We start from the raw sequence: 23,232 nt of genomic DNA, 5'->3' as shown, positions 1-23,232 counted from the left end.
TATAAACAATTCTGAGGAGAAAAAAATGGGACCTGTGGTTCCAGGGAAGACAGGGGAGAAAAGGAGGTGGGGGAAAGGGACAGGGGAACAACAAGAGATCTAAAATCAATGGCAAGGAGGGCATCGAATGCCTGGTAGGGTTCCATCAAGTGCAATGTAGCCAAGAGGATGTACAGAGAGCTGAATGAAGGTCAAACATGATAGTGGGACCAGAGGAAAGTAAAAGAAAATAGAGGAAAGAACTAGGAGGCAAAAGACATTTATAGAGGTATAAACAAAGGCATGTACATATGTAAATCTCTTAATATATAACAAAAGGGATATAGGTCTATGTATATGTATTTATAGGTTAAGTGTTAAAGTAGCAAATGGGAATTGGGCCTCTATGAAAATCCTCCCTCAATGAAAAATATTTTCTTCTAATAATCTGGCATTCTGTGATGCTCACCTTCTGACACGGTCACTGAAGTCAAAATGGGTGCATAAGCAAATGTGGTGAAGAAAGCCGATGGTGCCCAGCTATTAAAGATATAGCATCTGATGTCTTAAAAGCTTGAAGTTAAACAAGCAGCCTGCTAGCAGGGAATCAACAAAGCCCACCAATGTGTATGACCATGAGGTGTCGACGGGACTAGGTATAAGGCATCAGAAGACACAAAACAAACAGTCATTTTGATGTGATCTAGGCGATTCAGAATAGAGACCCAAAGCCCATCTGCAGACAATATGACATCCCCTCACAGAAGGTCACAAGAAAGGGACAAGCAAGCCAGGGTGTCGTATAGCAACAACAAAATACAACATTCCTCTAGTTCACTGGTTCTCAAACTTTGGGTTGTAACCCCTTTGGGGGTCAAACGATCCCCTTTCAAAAGGGTTGCCCAATTTATAACAGTAGCAAAATTACAGTTAGGAAGTATCAACGAAAATAATGTTATGGTTGGGGGGTCACCACAACATGAGGAACTCTATTAAAGGGCTGCAGCATTAGGAAGGTTGAAATCTACTGCTCTAGTTCTTAATGATTCTCCCCCCACCAGCCCAACCACAGCCATGACCCCAAGTCTATCTTACAAATCTGGCTAGACAGAGCATGTACACTGGTACAGATAAAAGCTCTGGACACACAGAATCTAGGACAGATAAAACACTCAGGAATAGTAATGGGAGTAGCAATGTCATGAGGATAGGGGGGAAGTGGGGGCATAAGGGGGAGAAAGGGGGAACCAATCACAATGATCAAGGTACAACCCCTGTCCTCCAGGGGGACGAACAACATAAACAGAGGTGAAGGGAGACAGCGGACAGTGTAAAGTATGAAAATCAAATAATTTATAAATTATCAAGGGTTCCTGAAAGTGGGAGGGTGGGGGAGGAAAGGGAAAAAGAGGAGCTGATACCAGGGACTCAAGTAGAAAGAAAATGTTTTGGAAATGATGATGGCAACATATGTACAAATATGCTTGATACAATTGATGGATTAATATAAGAGCTGCAAGAACACCTAATAAAATGATTTATTAAAAAAATTAGATACCTATAGGTAATTGGTTCCATTTCTGGGTTTTCAATTCTGATCCACTGGTCTTCATATATATCATTGTACAAGTACCAGGCTGTTTGGATTACAGCGGCTTTATAGTAGGTTTTAAGGTGTGGGAGGGAAAGGCTTCTGACTTTCTTTTTATTTTTCGTAGTGTTTTATTTATCCTAAGTTCCTTTCCTTTCCATATAAGTTTGGAAATTAGTTTTATCCATTTCTTTGAAAAATTGTTGTGGGATTTGGATCAGAATTGCTTTGAGTTTGTAAAATATATTTGGTAATACTGATAATTTATAATACTTAGTCTGCATAACCAGGAACATGCTAACTAGTTCCATTTTTGTAAGTTCCTTTGGGTTTTTTGAAAGAATTTTGTCGTTTTCTTTATATGCTTTTTATTTCACTGGTAAGATTTATTCCTAAATATATATTTTTGTGTAGTTATTGTGATTGTATTCTTCTTTTGATGTCATTCTTGGGATGATCATTCCTGATGCACAAGAATTCAACTGATTTCTGTATGTTCATCTTTTTTTTAAATAGTTTTATTAGGGGCTCATACAACTCATCACAATCCATACATACATCAATTGTGTAAAGCACATTTGTATATTCATTGCCTTCATCATTCTCAAAACATTTGCTCTCCACTTAAGCCCCTGGCATCAGGTCCTCATTTTTCCCCTCCCTCCCGGCTCCTCCATCCCTCATGAACCCTTAAAATTTATAATTTATTATTTTGTCATATCTTGCCCTGTCTGCTGTATCCTTTCACCCACTTTTCTATTGTCCAGCCCCCAGGGAGGAGGTCACATGTAGATCCTTGTAATCAGTTCCCCCTTTCCAACCCACCCTCCCTTTATGCTCCCACTATCACCACTCACAACACTGGTCCTGAAGGGATCATCCGCTCTGGATTCCCTGTGTTTCCAGTTCCTATCTGTACCAGTGTACATCCTCCTGTATGTTCATCTTATAGCCTGTTACACTAATTTTGCAATTAGTTTGAGCAATTCTTTAATTGAATCTTTGGGGTTTTTAAAATAAATACGTTTTTTGTTTCTTCTGTGACTATGTGGATACATTTATTTATTTATTTTTAATATCTCATGGCTCTAGCTAAAACTTCCAGAACAATATTCAATAAAAGTGATAAAGGGCATCAGTGGGTAGTACCCTATCAAAAAGGAAATTATTTCAATTTCTCTCCATTCAGTGAAATTCAGGCTGTTGGTTTTACAAATGTCTTTTATTTTGTTGAGAAATTTCCTTTCCATACCTACACTGTTAAGTGTTTTTATCAATAATGAATATTGAATTTTATCAAATGTCTTTTGTGCATCAATTGATATAGTCATGTTTCTTCTCCTTTATTTTGTTTATGTGATGAATTACATTGATTGTTTTTCTAATATTATACCACTCTTGCATATTTGGTACGTATCCTACTTTATCATGGTGTATTTTAATGCTTGTTAAATTATGTTGGCTAGGATTTCATTGAAGATCTTGGCTTCTATATTTATTAGACTTATTAGTTTGTTATTTTTGATTCTGGCGATTTCTGACCCTGGTTTAGGTATCAGTTATAGTTGCTTCATAAAATGAGTTTGGTAGTATATTGTGGAATAGTTTATATCAAATTGGTATTAAGTGTCCTGTAATGTTTGATCCAGGACACTTAAGTGAGACCATCTGGACCCAAACCTTTTAATTTTGGGAAGGTGTGTTTTTCAAATAACTAGATCTATTTCTTCCTGTGTTATAGACTTGTTGAGATGTTCGACATCATTCTGTGGTAATTTAGGTAAATAAAGAATTCCTCAGAATTTATTCATTTCTTCTACATTTTCAAATTCATTGGAATACAATTTTTCATAATACTGTGTGACCAGATGTTTTTTCTCATGTAGTTCTGTTGCGATATCATCCATTTCTTTTCTTACTCATAGAATTTGTTTTTTATTTTGTTGGGTTTGCCAAAATCAATGTTAATCTTTTCAAAGAACGAACTTCTTTTCTCATTGATTTCTTCTATAATTCTTTTTATTTTCTGATTCATTTATTTCTGACGTAATCCTTATTTCTTTTCTTCTAGTATCTGATGTTTTGTTTTGTTTTTTGCTGCATTTTCCCCAATTGTGTAGCTGATGTGTGAAGGTATTTGTTTAAAACTTTCTGTTTTATTGGTGCAGGCATATAATGCATATACTGCCCTCGGAGTATTGTTTTTCTGTGTCCCAAAGGTGTTTTATTTTTTTAATTATTTTATTGGGGGCTCATACAATTGTTATCACAGTCCATACATACATCTATTGTGTCAAGCACATATGCATATTTGTTGTCCTCATCATTCTCAAAACATTTGCCTTCTACTTTAGCCCTTAATATCAGTTGCTCATTTTCCCCCTCCCTCCCGACTACCCCCTCCCTCATAAACCCTTCATAATCCATAAATTATTATAGTTTTGTCATAATTTACACTGTCTGACATCTCCCTCTGCCCTCTTCTCTGCTGTCCATCCCCCAGGGAGGAGGCTATACCTAGATTCTTGTAATTGGTTCCCCCTTTCTACCCCACATTCCCTTCACCCTCCAGGCCTTGCCCCTCTCACCACTGGTCCTGAAGGAGTCATCTGTCCTGGATTCCCTGTGTTTCCAGTTGCTATCTGTACCAATGTACATGCTCTGGTCTAGCCAGATTTGCAAGGCAGACTTGGGATCATGATGGGGGGTGGGGGGGGGAGGAAGCATTTAAGAACTAGAGGAAATTTATATGTCCCAAAGGTTTTTATATGATATTTTCATTCTCATTTGTCTCAAGGAATCTTGGTTGTGTTCTTTATTTCTTCATTTACCCTCTTGTTCTTGATTAGAATATTATTCAATTTCCATGCATTTGGTTTTGAAAGTTGATCATTCTAGTGTTGAGTTTTAACTTTCCAGCCTTATCATCTTAAAAGGTGGTTTTTATTATCTCAATGTTTTTGAATTTATTGATGCTTACTTTATGACCTAAAATATGGCCTGTTCTAGAATAGCATTCCTGGGCACTAGAAAAGAAAGTAATATGAATTTTTGTTGGGCAAAGTATTCTATATATATCTATGAGGTCCAGTTGATTGTGTTAGTTAACATTTTTGTTGATATTCTTTCTAGTTCATCAATTTTTAGTTGAGAATGATGTATTGAAGTCTCCTTAGTATTATTGTAATATGATTTATTTGTCTCTTCATTTCTATAAGAATTTGATTAATATATTTTGATAATCCTTCATTTCCTGTGTGTATATTGATTATGGTTATGGTCTCTTGTTTAATCAAAGCTTTCATAATTACATAGTGACCTTCTTTGTCTCTTATTATGTCATTCACTTTGATGTCTATTTTGTATGAGATTAATATTGCTAGTCCAGTTTTCTTCTGACGGTTCTTAGCTTGGCATCTTTTCTTCCATCCTTTGATTTTTAGCCTATGTTTACTTTTACATTTAAGGTGCAATCCTTATAAGCAGTATAGTAACAGTTTATGAGGTTTTTTTACCCATTCTGTTAGTTCTTGTTTTCTAACTGGAGAATTTAGTCCATTTACATTCAGTGTTGATCTAGATAAATGTAGTTTATTGATGTCATTTTGTTATATTTTTACGGGTGTTATTGATTTTGGTTTCGTGATGATTTGTTGTTTTGTGTTCCTGCTGTTTTTCTGGCTGTCTTCTTATTACTCTCTTTGCTTTTTTCTTTTTCTTTTATTTTTTGTCCTGTATATATGGTTTACATTGTTTGTTCTGTTGATGTTTTAATGTTGTTAGTAGGTTGTGTTTGTGATTTTTTGTTCCAATTTCAGAGTAGTTTATCGTACTACTTTGAACAGTTCTATATCTTTTTGTACTATATTTATTGTTGAACTATTTTGTACTATATTTTTGTATTATATGTATATTTTATTTTACTATATTGCATAGTTCTATATGTTCTTTTTTGGGGTGGGTATTTATTGCCTACTGTTCCCTCTGCTCTGCTCTTATATATTTTTTATCTTCTAGCAGATTTTTGTCTATGATTCCTTGTTTTTATTTATGTAGTTCCATTTACTTTCTCCATAATAGTTTCTTTTATAATGTTTTTAAGTTTCTGTCTATTATTATTATAGACTTTGTGTCAGTTAAATTCATTTAACTATTTTTTCACAGATTTGTATTTATTTGTATTATTATTTTTTATTAACTAACCATTTTATCGGGAGCTCTTATAGATATTATATTAATTCCTGTAGTTTTTCCTTGACTGTAAATGTTTTTTATTTCTCCTTAGTATTTGATAAATAATTTCACTAGATATAGGGTTCTTGGTTGATCACTGTTTTTCTTTCAGAATTTTAAACATACTATTCCATTACCATCTTGCCTGAATGGTTTCAGTGGAAGAATCTGAACTTATCCCACACACTTGTCCTTTCTGATTGTCCTTTTTTCCATGCACCTTTCAGGAATTTTTCCTTACCATTACGTTTAGAAAGCTTGGTTATTTTATGTCGAGGCAATTTCTTTTCAGGTCCAATTCTATTTGACATCCTATGGACTATTTGCATAGTTATTTTATGTTCTTCCATGATGGTAGGCAAGTTCTCCCTTAATATTTCATATTTAATCCACCAGTTTCTCAGTAGTTATTTCTTCTTTCTGTTCTGGGACATTTATCAGAGGTATGTTATTCCTTTTGATGGTGTCCCACAGTATTCTTAAATTATCTTCCATTCTTTGGGTTGTTTTTATAACCTGGTCTTCTTATCTTTTGTTCTGGAGAGATTCATTTCCAAGATCACTGATTCTTGATTCCAACATGTGTATCTTATTGCTTTGTTCTTTCACAATGTTGTCGAGTTCTAATAGTTTGGACTTTGCCCTTTGTGTTTTTGTTTTGAATTGTATTATTTCTATTTTTCATTTATTTTGTTGTCATGTTCATTCAAGGCACATTTGAATTCTTGAATTATGTGTCCCCCCTTTATATACCATTTCCCCCCAGTCACTTAAAGTAACTGGAGACCAAGATTTCCATCTTGGGATGGTTAGTGGACCTCTTCTCCTCCGTACTCACATCTGCGTGACATGTAGTTAAGTATGCTGCTTTCTCCCATTTCCACAAGTGTGCTGAGATCGTCGGCTGCCTCTGAGACATGGTATTATTTGTGTTTCATGTTTGACCTGAATGCAGAGTTATCACTGCACCCCTGCTGCAGAATGTAGGTAGTTGAGGGAGGGCTGGCAATTCTACACCAGTCTAGCCTCAACACAGGCAGAAGTCTGCAACCAATTCAATATGGGCTCCATCAAATTCCATGTTTTGAGGCTGGCTCCTAAGTCACCAGCGGGTACCCAGCAATTGTTGATCAAACCATAACATATCTACCACATTGCATAATAGCATATGTCATTACATAATCGCAAGTGCTAAAACACTGAGAACCATGGCCCAAACAAGAGGACATATGTTTTAGGGGACACAAGTCAATCCCTGACACCGGTTTAATTATTTTGATTGCTGTATAAATTTTGTAGGCCTTTTAAATGCTGTATGAAATGACTGTTTCAATGCTTGCAACCGTACCGTCATCTCTCTTTGTATGCTATGGATTATGTATGTTAAAAGAACTAAGTTCTTAAAGGAGGCTCAACTCCCAACTCGGGTTGACCTTTTAAATTCTTGCTAAGTAAGATTAATGAGAGCATACTGAATGTGTTTCAAGAAAATGTACCATCATAGGAAGTTCTATAGCATTTAGTATATGTGTCTTTGAAATACAATTTTCAACTTTTCTTTTGGAATTTCTCAATTTGCAAACCTTTTAATTTTAAATAAGAAACCTTTTTTATTTTGTAGAAACTTTTAAATTCAATTTTAATACCCCTAATACTTTTGTTATATGATTCTGACATATTATCTGTAAAAAGTAAAGCATATATTTTCCTGCTTTTATCTTGCAGATGCTATGCACACAAAAAAATCCTAAAGGATTACTTTCAAAATTTTTCTTTTGTCAGCAGAAAATATTTCCTGAGAAAAGTTTTCCATAATCATGAAAAAGTGAATGTATACCATTAGCTTAATAATGAGCATTTTCTATATATTTTATAATCTATAAGGTTTTTCTTTTATAAATCAAAGTACTCATGTTTTATTTATGAATACAGGGATTCAAAACCCAAGGTAAATGCTAAAAAGGGTTATTAGAAGAGACGTCCATCAATTTTGAGTTGAATGTCTGTAGAATGTTCATAGAGCATTTACCTTTGTTGCAGCATCAAAGCAGATGAATCCTGTGCTGAAGTCAATAGTGAGTCCCATTAGATGACTTTCTAACACACACGCATATGTCTTGCACTGGATAGAACAGAAAATACTGTTATTTTTTGCATCCTTTTCCACTATCAATAATGATAGCCAATATTCATCAAGGATTGCATGAGGCAGTCTTTTAATCAGTACTGCATGTAATATTTAACTTAATCAATATTTTTATTTTATTGTGAATTTTGATGTTTCCAACTAGCACACTGGACCTAGTTCCCATCCTGCTCCATCTAGACCATGCCCTCCATTATTCTAATGCCTCCCTTTGTTACGTTTGTATCTAACCTCAATAAAAAAGATCAAGCATAGATAAGTGACGAAGTATGCTAAATTGTTTTATTCTGTAATTAAGTATCATATCAGAGTGGGATTATTAAAGATTAAGGCCTTTGTCAAATTCCAGGTATGTGATATTAAAGCATAAATCTTATTACCTTTTATTTTATGAATATTATCAAAAGAAAATGATTAAGCCTATAAGCACAGAATCTGTTACCAAGAAAAGGTATGCAAAGGCTGTCTTGACCTTTAGAACTGATGTGTTCTTTTGTTTGGGACAATCTACTTTCCAAAGACATTTGCCATTTTATTCTTTATATGTATAAGCCTACTGTTTCTTAAAAAGTCAATAATGCTTTTTTTATCCCAAAGAAGACCAGATTTTAATTTTATTTATATAAGTACATTGTTAATAATGATAAATATGAATACTTTAAAAATAATTTTATTGGGGGCTTGTACAACTCTTTTCACAATCCATCCATCCATCCATTGTGTCAAGCCCATTTGTACAAATGTTTTGAGAATGATGATGGCAACAACTATGAAAACTTTAAAAATTAATGGTAAATCATAAACCCCACTCATTCATAATGAGTAGGCAATAAGAGAGTAGACCTGAACTTGTGGGTTTCTAAGGGTGTAAATCTTCACTTTATTTTAGCCAAAAGGTGGAGAAGTCACAGGGTGTAAATCTTTATGGGAATAGAAAGCCTCGTTTTTTTTTCATGGAGCAACTACTGTGTTCAAACTGTTGAACTTGTTGTTCGCAGCCCATGACGTCATCTACAGCAGTAGGAACCTGGTGTTACTGTATGCACATAGCACGCTTTTCAGACATGGAGCAGTATGAGAGAACTCAATTTCTGTCATAATCCAATTTTAAATATTAATTATTTCAAAGTATATACTTTTTCTTTCAAAGTATATACTTTTTAATGCTATATATGAACATAAACTTCTTATATTATATTCTGACTCTAGTTAATACTCAATAAATTAAATTGCTGTCCCCTAAACATAATGTACTTGAGGCCAATGTACAAAAGAAAAAATTATTACCCTGTAAAATATGCCAATGGAGTTAAATTTTGAAAAGAAGCAGGTAAGGTAACATATTTCATGTTCATCAAAAACTCATTTGAGATATGATTTTATTAATTTAATATATGGACATCTTGTATGTTTGCACTCACGTATTTCTACTTTATTAAAGGTACTCTGAGCATTGAGGAATGCTCAAAGTTATTCCTCTCTATGTATTATAAAACTGAGTTGCTTGCTATTTTCAACACAATACACACAGGTAAAGGAACAGATTAGGAAGTAGCAAAGCTAATGTTCGATCTTATTAATTAATATCAGCTTCACAATGGAGTAAAATTTATTACATTAGCTAATACATTAATTTATTTTGTGCCTATTTCATAAATGGAGATACATGCCTTCTTGATTTTATTTTCTTACTAACTTTTATGACAGTGAAGATAAAAGATAAAAGAAAAACACTTGAGTATTTTATGTTGCAAATTCACTTCCTGTATTTTAAAATCAGCACTATTAACATGCCCAGCTATTGATTGCTAAATACTGATATAGTAAGCAAAAATAAATGATAACATCTAAAAAATGCAATCAACAGCCCAAAAGGCACTTCATGTTTGGGTGTCTTATCAGCACATAGCATCTTTAGCCTTTTTGCATTGCATGGCATCTTTGTTTAAACAACAGGAAGCCCAGATTACAAAAGAACAATATAACTAACTCTTTTCTAAACACCAGATTTATTAAATGAAATTTTCCATCATGTAAAAATTATAAAGGAGTTTCTAAATGAAACTGAATATTCCATTAAAAATGATCATTAGTAATGCTTGCATATATAAATATGATAATAAAAACTGTATTCTCATTTAATTATATTATATTTTAATGTATTAAAATATTCTTAGAAACTGACATTTAAAATAAAACAATTTATGTAGTTTCTATCTTCCCACTGCAGCATCTATCCTATTAAATGGATATTTTTATATAGCTGAAATATTGAAGTTATATATCTCAACTATTTGAATAGGAAAGTAGTATCAGAGGTAAACATAAGAAAGTAGTGTCTCACATAATAGGATAAGGCAGTTTCACAGAGTCAACATACATGTCTCCTATGTGTGAGACTTGATAGTCATGTAATACTGGGTTAGGACCAGGGGGGTTTGGGTTTTAGACAAGGAAGCTATTAACCACCTTGTAGTTATAGTTAACATGTTGACAAACACATGTTTACAAACCTCCTATAATAGGCAAGCAGTCGGATATAGTCAATATTATGATATCATCATAGTTGTGCTTTCAAAATCAAGGGTCTACTATTTGGTTCTCAGCTCTTTTAAATGAATTAAATGAGGCAAAATCCAACATTTTCATTCAACATGGGCAGAGGGAAGAGGTCAGGGCTGGTCTTTGAATGGGATGTTTCAAGGCAAGCTCCTGAGAATTGTAGTGACAAGGGATGTATGAATTGCCGTCTACATGGTTTAGAAATACAATCAACAAATATTTATTAAATACCTGTTATGTGAAAAAATAATATTCCACTGGTAGAAAAAGAAAAAAAGAAAACTCAAACAATACGTAATTTAGTGTGGGGAATAATGCTACACCAGTACAAGGAGGTGTGTGAGCAGATGTAAGGAAATAGACAAAGGAAAATAACTCTGGTATTCAAAACTGAACAGATGAAAGAGTTTGTACAAGGTACTTGTGAAAGGATTTGTGGTAAGTAGTGTGCAGGATAGGCTCAAAATTTTTCAAAGTTTTGAAAATGATATGACTTGAAAACACCTTCAAATATTATGTGTGGTTTTGAATGGCTGTCATAAAGGTTTCTAGAAAGAAGAAGCAGAGTAAGAGAAGGGAGGCATTCATGCAGGATCCAAAGAGTCACTTTGAGTGAATAGGAAATAGTTTTATAAACAAGGAGCTTAAAATAATAATAATAAAATAAACTAAGAGCCTGAAATTGAGTATCTCCTATATTAGATTGAAATCCAAGCATTTCTCAATTAAGATTATAAGTACATTTTTGGTGAATGGTAGAAAATAATACGTTTTGAAGATATTAATTTTAATCAATATTCATATCATGGTAAGTCAAAAAGAAGCCCTGGTGGCACTGTGGTTACATGTTGCGCTGCCAAGTGCAAGGTTGGCAGTTCAAAACCACAGCTGCTCCATCGGAGAGAGATGAGGTTTCACCTCCTGCAAAGGCGACTTGGAAACCCCCAGGGACAGCTCTATGTTGTCCTTTAGGTTTGCAATGAACCAGCATCAACCTGATGTCACTAAACTGAAGTAAGGAAGTATTGCAACAAAACCATAGAATATTCATAGAACACACAAATACAAAAATGTGAAGCTATTACATCTCCTCCATAGGTCATAGTTTGATACGCTTTGGGAGGTGTTATTTTCTTTTCTCTCTAACCCTTCCCCTAAATAATTCAGGGCTCTTCCATTTATACTACCTCAAAATAGCAATTGTGGCATTCGTCAGGGTCACCAATCCTGTTCCTTTGAAATATTCTTTCAGTTTAATGGAAAAAAATAAAGCCGAAGTAGCAAGATCAGGGCTGTAGGGTAGGAGGGGTAACATTTACCAATGAAATTCTCACAGGACAGCATTTTGTATCATTGAAGTATAAACAAGTTTATGGTGGTGATGAGGGGAATACACGCACACACACACACACACACACACACACACACACGCACACACATTTTCATGGCTCTTCCTCACCAAGGCAGTTTTCCATTTTCCTAAAACTTTTTTTCATAAGCCCCTATGGCCATGCTGCGCCATCAAGAAAATCTATCAGACACATAGCAACTCCATCAGGAACTGTATGAGTGAACCTCTCTGCACTGAATTTCATTGCCCCGGCAGATCCCCTTACAAGCCAATGTCTTCCTAGGGCACATTATTTAAGCTTCCCTAGTAAGACTAAACAAAATATTGGAGAATTTGTCTGCCGCCATCCACTGAACCCAAAGATTTTTTTTAAAGCTTGTTTTCATTTTGTTTTGTTTTGTTTTGTAATAAACCTGTGCAGGAGATTAACGGGGACCCTAGTAACAATGCGTTTGGACTTGTATAATGTAGCTGAGTAAGAGTAAAATAATTAGTTTTACATTCATTTGAAATTACACTGGAACTCTCTAGTAATGGTCATTAACCTCTGGGGCACACAGATCCTAACACTGCATAGGCCCTCACCTGTATCCGCTCCACTTCTAGGAAAGTTGCCGTTTGGAAGGCTCGCTCCCACTGTGTGAGGTCACAGTCAAGCTCCACGGAGAAGTAGAGGTCCTCCCCAGACTCAGATTGCACGGTAAAGCAGCATTTCCGCTGGTCCAGCAGGTCACTGTCCTGAGGAAAGCCTGGAGTTACACAGCCTGGCATACGCATGCTGCTAGTTCACCATGGTCAATCCATAAGGATGGGTTCATGACAGGCCACATTCTCAAGGCTTTTATGACATCAGGAGGGTTTGCTACAACTGACTAAGATAATCAAAAACCCAACGCTCAAAGGCCAGCGCTGGCACATTTCTCCTTTGTATTCAGATAAAAGCATGCAGTAATGAAGTTAGAACATCTAGCTCTATTTCTTATGCACAAAATTAATATCAAATCCTTTAACACAGGATGCTATTTTAATCTGTATGATAGGATGACAGAAAATATCCCCTCCTCCTCATTTAGTTGTCCCAATAACAAAATTAAGAAGTGCAGATAACTGCTTGCAAAATTTAAAGACCATGATTTTTCAAAAATTCAATTGCTTTTGCAAACCTTGAAGGGATCACCAAACATTCTTTAGCATTAGAAATTTTTTTAAAAAACTATTATTTGTGCATAGTATATTTATTTATTTTTAAAATATACACCACAGGTCTGAAACTTTAGTTTGAGTCAAAGAAACCCTGCAATTGGGCATTTATTGGCCTTCCCAGAAATTTGTAACTAAAGTGCTTACGTAGCTACATGTGCATGAATTTCAGAGATGTTAAGACATCGGAAAACGCAGCCAATATTTGATTAAGTGGAGTAGTCTCATACAACAGGTCAGATCATAGGTTTTGATATATGCCTCTATTGTAATGAAAATTGTCAAGTAGCTGATCACTGGTGTCTTCCATCATTTCTTATAAAACAGTATATAAATGTACTGTCGTTAGACACTGGTGTGTTAGAAGAAATTGGAAGTGAATTGGAAATTATAATTACTTCATAAACATAACTATTGTTCCTTGATGCCTACTTGAATGCTTACAAGCATTACTTCCAGTGTTCCAGAATATAGTTCTTTGGCTCATGTGAGAAGATGCTCAGAAAGCCACATGGAGGGCTCAATCTCTTTAGAGGGGATCAAAGATATATAACATGTATGTGAATTCAGACCACTGAGTTTAGAACTTGTAACACTGAGGTATCTTTAATAAATAATCATATAGGTAAATATGCTACTATAATTTATTGTGTTGTGTTGCTAGGTGCCTTCCAATTGGATCCAGTACATAGGGACCTTATGCACAACAGAATTAAATACTGCCCAGTCCTGTGCCATCCGCACAATTGTTCCTATGCTTGAGCCCAGTGTTGCAGCCACTGTGTCAAGCCACTTCCTTAAGGGCCTTTGAATTTCCCCCCACCCTTCTACTTTAACAATGTCCTTCTCCAGGAACTGATCTCTCCAGACAACATCTACAAATTATGTAAGATGAAGGTTCACCATTCTTGCCTCTAAGGAGCACTGTCTCTCAAGACAGATTCCTAGCCCTTTTAGCAGCCATGTTACTTCGATGTCCTTCTCCAGCACCACAGTTCAAATGCATTGATTCATCTGTGGCCTTCCTTTCCCAGTTTCTAAATTTCACATGCATATGAGGCAATGGACAATACCATGACTTGGGTTAGTCACAACTTAGCCTTCAAAGTAATATCCTTGTGTTTCAATATTCTAAAGAGGCCTTATGCAGAAGATCTACCAAATACAGTGTATCTTTTGATCTCTTGACTGCTGCTTCTAGGAACACTGATTGTGGATCCAAGCAAGACAAGATCCTTGACAACTTCACCCATTTCTCCATGTATCATGACATTACCCTATAATCTGAGCATTCTGTTTGGTTACCTTCTTTGGAATGGGCACATATATATGGATATCTTCCAATCATTGGGCCAAGTAGCCCTCTTCCAAATTTCCTGGCCTAAATGAGTGTTTCTGGGGCTTCATCAGGTTTTTGAGATATTTCAGCTGGTATTCCATCAATTCCTGGCGCCTTGCTTAATTGGAACATGCTTTCAGTGCCGCTTGAACGTCTTTCTTTGGTACCATGGGTTCTTGCTCATATGCTACTTCCTGAAATTGTTAAATGCAGACTTTTTCTGTTTGATACAGTGATTCAATGTATTCTTTCCAACTCCTTTTGATGTTTCCTGAATCATTCAATATTTTGCTTATAGAATCTTTCAGTATTGCAACTCATGGCTTGACATTTTTTTTCTTTAGATCTTTCAGCTTAAGATATGCTTAAGAGCCTGTTCTTCCCTTTGGTTTTCTAAACTATAGCTCTTTTCACTTTCATTATATTTGACCTTATCTTGTCTAGGGGCACTTTGAAATGTTCTATTCAGCTTTTACTTCATCCTTTCTTCCATTTGCTTTAGCTACTCTTAAGATTTAGAGCAGTTTCCGGGTCTTTTCTGACATCCACTTTGATCTATTCTTCCTTTCCTGTCTTTTCCTTTCTTGATACCCTCCCACAGCTCATCAGATCTAGCTTCTGCCATTAGTGTTCACTGTATAAAATCTGTTCTTTTTGTTTTTTCTTTTTAAACATAAATCATTTTCTTGGGGTGTCTTACAGCTCTTACAACAATCTATATCAATTATAAATTATTATAATGTCTTACACAGTCTGCTGCATCCTGGCTGACTTGTCCCTTCCTTGTGGCTCTTCTGTGAGGTGATGTCCAATTGTCTACAGATGGGCTTTGGGTCTTCTGATGCCTGATACCTGATCCCATCGACACCTTGTGATCACACGGGTTGGTGTGCTTCTTTCATGTGGACTTTGTTGCTTCCCTACTACATGGCAGCTTGTTTAACTTCAAGTCTTTAAGACCACAGATGCTATATCTTTTAATACCCAGGCACTATCAGCTCCCGTCACCTTATTTGCTTATGCACACATTTTGTCTTCAGTGATCATGTTGGGAAGGTGAGCATCACAGAATGTCAGGTTATTAGAACAAAGTATTCTTGCATTGAGGAAAGACTTGGGTAGAGGCCCAATGTCTGTCTGCTACACTAATACTTAAGACCTATATCTCTATCTTTACATATATTAATATACTTACAAATATAGATTCCTATATTTATATCTCTATAAAAATATTTTGCCTTCTAGTTATTTCCGCTATTTCCTTTTACTTTCCTCCTGTCCCACTCTCATGTTCAACCTTCATTCAGCTCTCAGTAATTCCTCTTGGCTACATTTCACTTGACCAAACTCCACCAGGTATTCTCCATCTTCTTTGCCATCGATTTTAGATCACTTGTTGTCCCTTGTCCCTGGGTTTGTTGGCTCCCCGCTCCCTTTCTCTCACCTCCTTCTCGCCTATGTCCTCCCCAGAACTGTCAGACACATTATTTTCTCAGGGTTATTTATCCTGCCCATTTTATATGGGAAAATAGTTCCAGGTATGTCTGCTAAGCCTTATAAATGTTTTCCAATCGGGTCTCGAGGTGCCAAGCCTGTCCCGTTTCCCCATCACCCCTGACCTCCAAGTCAGAAGTCTATTTTGGGGATTTCTCAGGGACATCATTGCTTTGCTCCACTTGCTGCTCTGTTGCGTTCCCTTTGTGTTTCACCCCTGTGTAGGGAGAACAGACAGGGCTCAATTCCCAAACTGTGTCTCCAGTGCTGTCTTCCGTAGTGCTATCGGTCAGTGAGGGGACTTTGTGCCTTTTAGTGGGGCCAGCCCTATGGTCCTTTCCATCCATGGACTGCTCTGAGCAGGGATGTCGTCCTCAAGGCTTCGTGAGCCAGGATGCGATCCACACTCTCTCTTTCTCTTTCTTTCCCTCTTAGTTTGCTCCTGTGTGGTCTGGGCAGACCCGCCACTCTCCCGGGACTATATTTTCAGTGCTGTCCTCTATATTGCATTTTTCTGGGGAGGGGGGTCAACATAGCTGGAATTGGGGCTGGCCCTACAGTCCTCTCTGTTGGTATGTTACCCCCAAGGCTTTGCACACCAGGATGAGCTCTGGTCCCTCTCTTCCTTTCCTGTGGAGACATAAACAATACCCTCCCTGTGGGTGGTTTAGTGCCCTGTTTCCCTACTGCCCTTTTCTCCCACCCCCCACCTTTTTAGTTGGCTGCCATGTGCTTCCCTGGGTTGGGTCTGACCCCTGCCAAAGTGTCTGGACCCTGCCCCAGGAATTTATGCATTTACTAGCTTTTACCCTATGCCTATTGTACTTTTTAAGCTTTCCTCAGTGGACTCATGTTGTACTTGTTCTTTTGTGCTTGACTTACTTCGCTTAGCATAAATACCTCCAACTCTTCTCATGAAATGATGTGCTTCATGAGTTCATCACTGGTTTTAGGGATGTGTAGTGCTCTATTATATGTATGTACCAGAGTTTTTTAATCCATTAATCTGTTGATGGAAATTTAGGTTGTTTCTAACTCTTTGGGATAGTGAATTGCACCGTGATGAACATTGGAATGCATATGTCTGGTCATGGTCTGTTTCTTACTACTTCTGGGTATATGGCCACAAGGGGGATTGCTGGGTCATATGGTAGCTGAATTTCCTTTTTTTTTAGGTATCACCAAGTGATTCCCATAATGGCTATGCATTCCTATCTCACCACAACCCTTCTAAAACTTGTTGCTTTCTGATTTTTAGAATTGGGCTATCTTTGTGTATCTCATAGTTGTTTTAATTTGCATTTCCCTTATGGCTTATGATCAGGAACATTTTCTCATATGATTATTGGCCATTCAGATGTCTGCCCTTGTGAAACTTCTGTTCAGGTCTTTTGCCCACCTCCTCAGTGGGCTATTTGTTTTTTGTTTTTCTTATTGTAGGATAGCAGAATATTGTAGATCATAGTAATAAGGCCTTTGTCTGATGTGCCATTGCTAAAGATATTTCCCCAGTCTGTGGGTTCTCTTATCACTCTCTTAGTGAAGTCTTCTGGGGTCCTTAGGTGTTTTACCTCAGTATCTCCCACTTGTCAATATGTGCTTCCTCTGTGTTTGTGTCCTTGAATAAATCCACCTTGTATGTATTCTTGTGTATGGAGTAAGGTAAGGGTCTTGCTTCATTGTTCTGCAGGTAGATATCCATTTTTCCCCATTGCCACTTGTTGTAGAGGGCATTTGATATTTTGGGAGCCCTTATTGAAGATCAGTTGTCCGTATGCTGATGATTTTATTTCTGGATTTTCAATCCTTTTCCATGGATCTGAATATCTGTTGTTATACTAGTGCCATGCTGTTTTGACCACTGTGGCTGTATAATAGGTGCTAAAGTCAGGTGAAGCAAGTCCTCCAACTTTGTCCTTCTTTTTGAGGAGTTCTATACTAATTCCAGGCTTCTTATCTCTCCATATGAAGTTGATAGTCAGTTTTTCCATTTCTTTGAAGAAAGATGTTGGTATGTATATCTGGATAGCATTAAACTTAAATAGTGGCTTGGGTAGGACTGACATCGTTCTATATTAAGTTTTCCAATCCATGAGCATGGGATAGTCTTCCATTTGTTGAGGTCACTTCTGGTTTCTTGTACTATTGTTCTGAACTTTTCCTCATACAAATCTTTTGGGATTTTTGGTGAGGTATATCCCTAAATATTTCAATTTGTTCTTGGCTATTGTTAAGGGTACTACCTTTTTGATCTCATCTTCTGTGTTTTTGTCCTATACATATATAGCAATCTGACAGACTTCTGTTTGTTGATCTTGTTTCCTGCCACACTGGCATAGTCCTCTTTTACTTCCAGTTCTCCTCTTGTGGAACTTTTGGGGGTTTCCATATATAAAATCATATCATCCACCAGTAAGTATAGTTTCACCTGCTCTTTCCCCAGATGAATACTTTTAATGTCTTTCCTGTGCCTTATGCTGTTAGCCAAGACCTCTGGTACACAAATCTGTTCTTGAGATGCTCTCAAAATTCAGGTGTGATAGACTGTGATAGGTACGTTTACTGTGTCAACCTGATGAATAAGAACTTGTGGGATTAATAGGGTCACAGTTTGACTGGAGAACAAAGAGATAAATGGCTTGGCAAGCCCTGTCTCTCTCTCTTTCTCTCTGGTGATCAGACCAGTGTGCAAATGCTAGTTCTCTGCCTCAACTCTTGAGCTACACTACCTGTGGGACTGCCAACCCATGGATCATGTCTCTAGAACTTGAGGTTCCTTTGAGACCTGCTTTAGCAAACTGCTGGTGTGTACTTTGCTTGAGCATGAGACTGTTGGATCTTGTCATCTTGCTGACTGTTGGTGACCCGCTCTGCTGTTTGCTGCCTGCAGCCAGGACTCACTGCATTGCCCAATGGAAGACTCAGCTATCTGCTTCCTTCACCTTGGACCCAGTGGCCCTCGTGAGTTGAAGGACTTCCAGTATATTAACTGTTCCATGGAAGTGAGTTGAACTGAACCCTCTGTACTGCTGTGTGGACTAATTAGTTGTTATATCATATATATATTATTAATTGTTATATCATATATTAGTTATATTATATAATTTATATCATATATATTATATCATTTATTAGACTAATTAGTTGTTATATCATATATATATATATAAATAATCATAAGTGTCCTGGACTAATTAGTTGTTATATCATAGATTTTATATGATATAAATAAATAATCATAAGTGTCCTGGACTAATTAGTTGTTATATCATATATATATATAAATAATCATAAGTGTCCTGGTTTGTTTAATCTAGAGAACCCTGTCTAACACATGGATTCAAGGTTGTATTTTGACTTTCATGTATTAACTTTCTTCAGCTTTATCCTGAATTTGCATAAGAGCAAATTCTGTCTGTTTCACAGTCCACCTGTAGTCTGGTTTTATCTTCTGATACTGAGCTTCTCAATAGTCTTTTCCCACATGTGTTGTTAATTTTATTTCTGTGTGTTCTATCTGGGTAAGTTGATATGTATAGTTACCTTTTGTTGTGGAAAAGTGTATTTGCTATGAAGTAGTTGTTGGTCTTGCAAAATTCTATCGTGGAATCTTCAGCTCAGGTTCTATCATCAAGCCCATATTTTCAACCACTTTTCTTTCCTCTTTGTTTACAACTTTTTGCATTCGAATCACCAACATTTATCAACACAGCTTGATTGCGTGTTTGATGAATTGCCAAATGAATATGTTGTAGACTTCTTATATTCGTCAGCTTTTGCAGTTGGTGCATAAATTTGAAAACTAGTTATATTGCTTGGATTTTACTGAAGGTGGATAGATATAAACCTATTACAGGTAGCACGATTGAATTTGAATTTTTTTTTAACAATGAATGCAAGGCCATTTATCTTGATATGTCATTCCAAGCATAGTAAAATATGGTTTTCTAATTCAAAATGGCCAATAACAGATCATTTCTGCTTACTAGTCCCTATGATGTCAATCTTCATATGTTCCATTTCATTTTTGACAACTTCAAATTTTCTTAGATTCATACTTTGCACATTCCAAATTCTGATCATTAGCGGGTTTTTGAAGCTGTTTCTGCTTACCTGGGTCATGCCCCATCAGCAAATGAAGATTTTGAAGGCTCCACTCCCACCAACTTTACCCCACTGATGTCACCATGGTGGACTCCACTATGAGAATGCGGCTCCTCTTCGGTGGTATTTCAAGTGCCATGTGACCAAAGAACCCATTCTGCAACCTATCTCGGACAGTGTTCTGCTTCCATTCGGTGTGCTTTCAGTGTTTAACAAGGTTTCCAAGTCATGCATTAGGCTTTCAGTAGTGACTTCCTCTGAAGTGGGCAGCCCTGTCCTTCTTTGTTGTCGTCTCTTGTTCTGGAAGCTCTGTGGAACCTTTCCACTTTGGGCTGCCCTGCTGACATTTGAAAACCCAGCGACATAGCTTTCAGTATGACAGCAACACAGTCACCACAGTAGGAGAAACAGATAAGTTGTGAATGATAATTGATTGTGTTATTAAATAGAGTAAGTGCACTATTCTATCAAAATGGATTGAGAAGCCAGTTAAACGTCTCTTTAGAAAGCGCAGTTCAAACAGAAAAGTTCACAGAATATGAGTGTTACTAGTGGAGGAAAGAGTGTTTCTTTTAGAGGGAGAGGAAGACTTATAATTAGAACATGAGTTATGTGTACTCAGACGTCTCAAGAAAAGACAGAGAGGGTTGCTGGTCAGGAAAACGTTTTACATTTTACCTAAGTATAAAAAGAAGTCACTTATTAAGTATCTTAAAACATACTTTCTTTAATTTTTAATATTGAAGACATTTCAACTCCTATATTATACTTCTAAATTGATAACATTGAAACAAAACATAACTACACATTGAGGAATTTCCAGAAACCTCACAGTTTTTTGTGTTTCTTGTATTGGCCTTGCCTTTTCTGTTACTATAAAATGTTAATAAATCTCATTACTGGCCACAAAATTTCAGTAATTTTATCCTCGTGAATTATATATTAAAATAGAAGCTTAAAATTACCTTGACTTAATATTTTCTGTTCTCTAGTGTTGTTTTACCCCATTGCTCTTTTTAAATGCTTTACCTCTCATTATGTTGCCTAAGGAGATTTGGTGTTGATATGGGTTAGGCAATTCTCCCTTGGTGGGAGAAACATGAACTGTGTACTCTGGTAAATATTTAAAGTCTTGGAAACCCCATACAGCTTCTCTATGAAGATGAATCAATGCATTTGAACTATGCTGCTGGTGAAGAATATTCAAAATACTATGGTCTTCCAGAAAGGCAAACCAATCTGTCTGGAAAGACGTAGAACCACAAAGCTCCTTAGAGGGGAGAATGGTGGGCCCGTCTTACACACTTTGGGTATGTTATCGGGAGAAACCTGTCCTGGAAAAGGACATCATGCTTGGTAAAGTAAAGAAAGTTAGAGAAAAACCCTGACCAAGGTGTTTCTACAGAATAGCTGCAAAGTGGGCTCAAACACGACAATTTTGGTGATGGAGCAGGCCCAGGAAGTGTTTCCTTCTATTGTCCCGAGGATCACTATGAGTAAGAATTGACTCGACTACATTTAACAACAACAACATGACAGACTATCGCCTCAATATCAATTAAAAAATAATTTCAAATTTTATTACCATGTCATCCAGGTTTAACGATGAATCTCAAATCAACTACAATCTAAGCTCAAAACCTACAAACTCTTGCAGTCATTTATTGTTGTTCTTCTGATGGAATTTCTTGTGTGTCCCTGTCACATACAACAAATTGCTATGGTCATCAGGGTCTTGGGACCCCATAGATTAGTAAGGGAAACAAGTAAAATGAATAAAAGTCAATATATCGAATCTATCAAGTGAGTGTAAAGGAAACAGGAAAAGGGCCAATAAATCCTCCTGAGAAAAGCATAACGATGTGAGCCGTACTCTCCAAAGGAAGGATCTAGGATTATGAAGGAGCACAGACAAGATTAATCAGTCTTGGTGTATTAAAAGATGAGCCAGGAATGATAACTGACTTGAAACCTAGGGGAGAAATAAAACATACTCACTGCCACTGAGTTGAATCCAACTCACAGTTACCCTGCAGAGCTGCAGTTAAGTGTTTTTGAGGCTGTAAATCTTCACGGGGGCAGAAAGCCACTTTCTCCCAGTTTGTAGCTTGCAGCCCCACAAGGAACCCACTATGCCCCCAGACCTTTTTCTGAGCCTCCAAGAGCTAGAAGATCCTGAGAAGCACTCCACTGGAGGCTCCCCGCCACCCGACTTCACTGTCCTTTTGTCAATGTTGTTGTCAGAGGCCAGTAAGTAGGTATTGATTCATGGAAACAAGAAGCACAACAAGATGAAGGATTGCTTGGTTTTAAACCATCCTTTAAACTATAGTGTTGATGAAGAATATTGAAAACACAAACCATGGACTGCCAAGGAACAAAGAAGTACAACTAGAATGCTTCTTAGAAGGGAGGATAGTAAGACTTTGCTTCATTTACATTGCATAGTTATTAGAAAGTACCAGTCCCAGGAAAAAGATGTTATACTTAGTAAACTAGAGAGCCAATGAAAAGCAAGTAGACATTCAATGAGCTGGATTGACACAGTGGCTGAGACCAGGGATCAAACAAAGCAAAAATTGTGTGGATGGCAAAGGAACATGTGGCCTATCAGATTACTGTGAGCTGGAAGTGACTTGAGGACTCTTAATAATAATGGAAACAACAAATGGTACTATGACATTACTACACAATAATCACTTTATTAAGGGATATACATGTATCACTTCAATCTGCATAGCAGATATCATCACCCTTCTTTTTAAAAGGCTGATGCTGACGCTGAGAACCATAATAGGTGGTGAACTTGACATTCAAAGTTTAGTTAAATGACTACCTACGAATGTGTTGAATCTTGTAATTAACCCTTCCAAAATTTGGAATTAATCAACTTATCTGAGACCAATTTTCCTACTCAGATTATTGGCATTATTGTACATTTTCATAGATTGTTTAAAAATTAGAGACTGCTTTGAAGAATATGTTTTATGGTTAGGGTGGAATTTACTTACAAAGAAGAAACTGATCTTTTGAACTGATTTTGAGATTGAGATTCTTTTTCAAACTTAGAGATTTCCTTTTTTAAAACTAAAAGCTTATGTGGAGAGCAAATGTTTTGAGAATGATGAGGGTAATGAATGTACAAATGAGCTTTATACAATTGATGTATGTATGGATTGTGATAAGAGTTGTATGAGCCCCCAGTAAAATGATTTAAAAAAACACCACAAAAA

The 23,232-nt window shown here is 36.5% G+C and overlaps 1 protein-coding gene across 1 annotated transcript in view; it reads right to left on the bottom strand.

The window, feature by feature from the left end:
• The window catches only part of SNTG1 (syntrophin gamma 1), a gene marked incomplete at its 5' end in the record, with an annotated part of 207,702 nt that overhangs the window by 27,083 nt on the left and 157,387 nt on the right, over nucleotides 1-23,232 (bottom strand). Inside the window, 2 exons of the mRNA XM_004697549.3 lie at nucleotides 7,833-7,925; nucleotides 12,448-12,600. Of these exons, the coding sequence (XP_004697606.1) occupies nucleotides 7,833-7,925; nucleotides 12,448-12,600 (246 nt within the window). The remainder of the gene's footprint in view (nucleotides 1-7,832; nucleotides 7,926-12,447; nucleotides 12,601-23,232) is intronic.

The sequence above is a fragment of the Echinops telfairi genome, unplaced genomic scaffold, assembly GCF_000313985.2.
Source record: "Echinops telfairi isolate 266 unplaced genomic scaffold, ASM31398v2 ScPeMD7_1;HRSCAF=3_0, whole genome shotgun sequence".
NCBI lineage: Eukaryota > Metazoa > Chordata > Mammalia > Afrosoricida > Tenrecidae > Echinops > Echinops telfairi.
The sequence above is the reverse complement of the archived record's forward strand: the minus strand, read 5'-3'. Positions and strand labels throughout refer to the sequence as shown.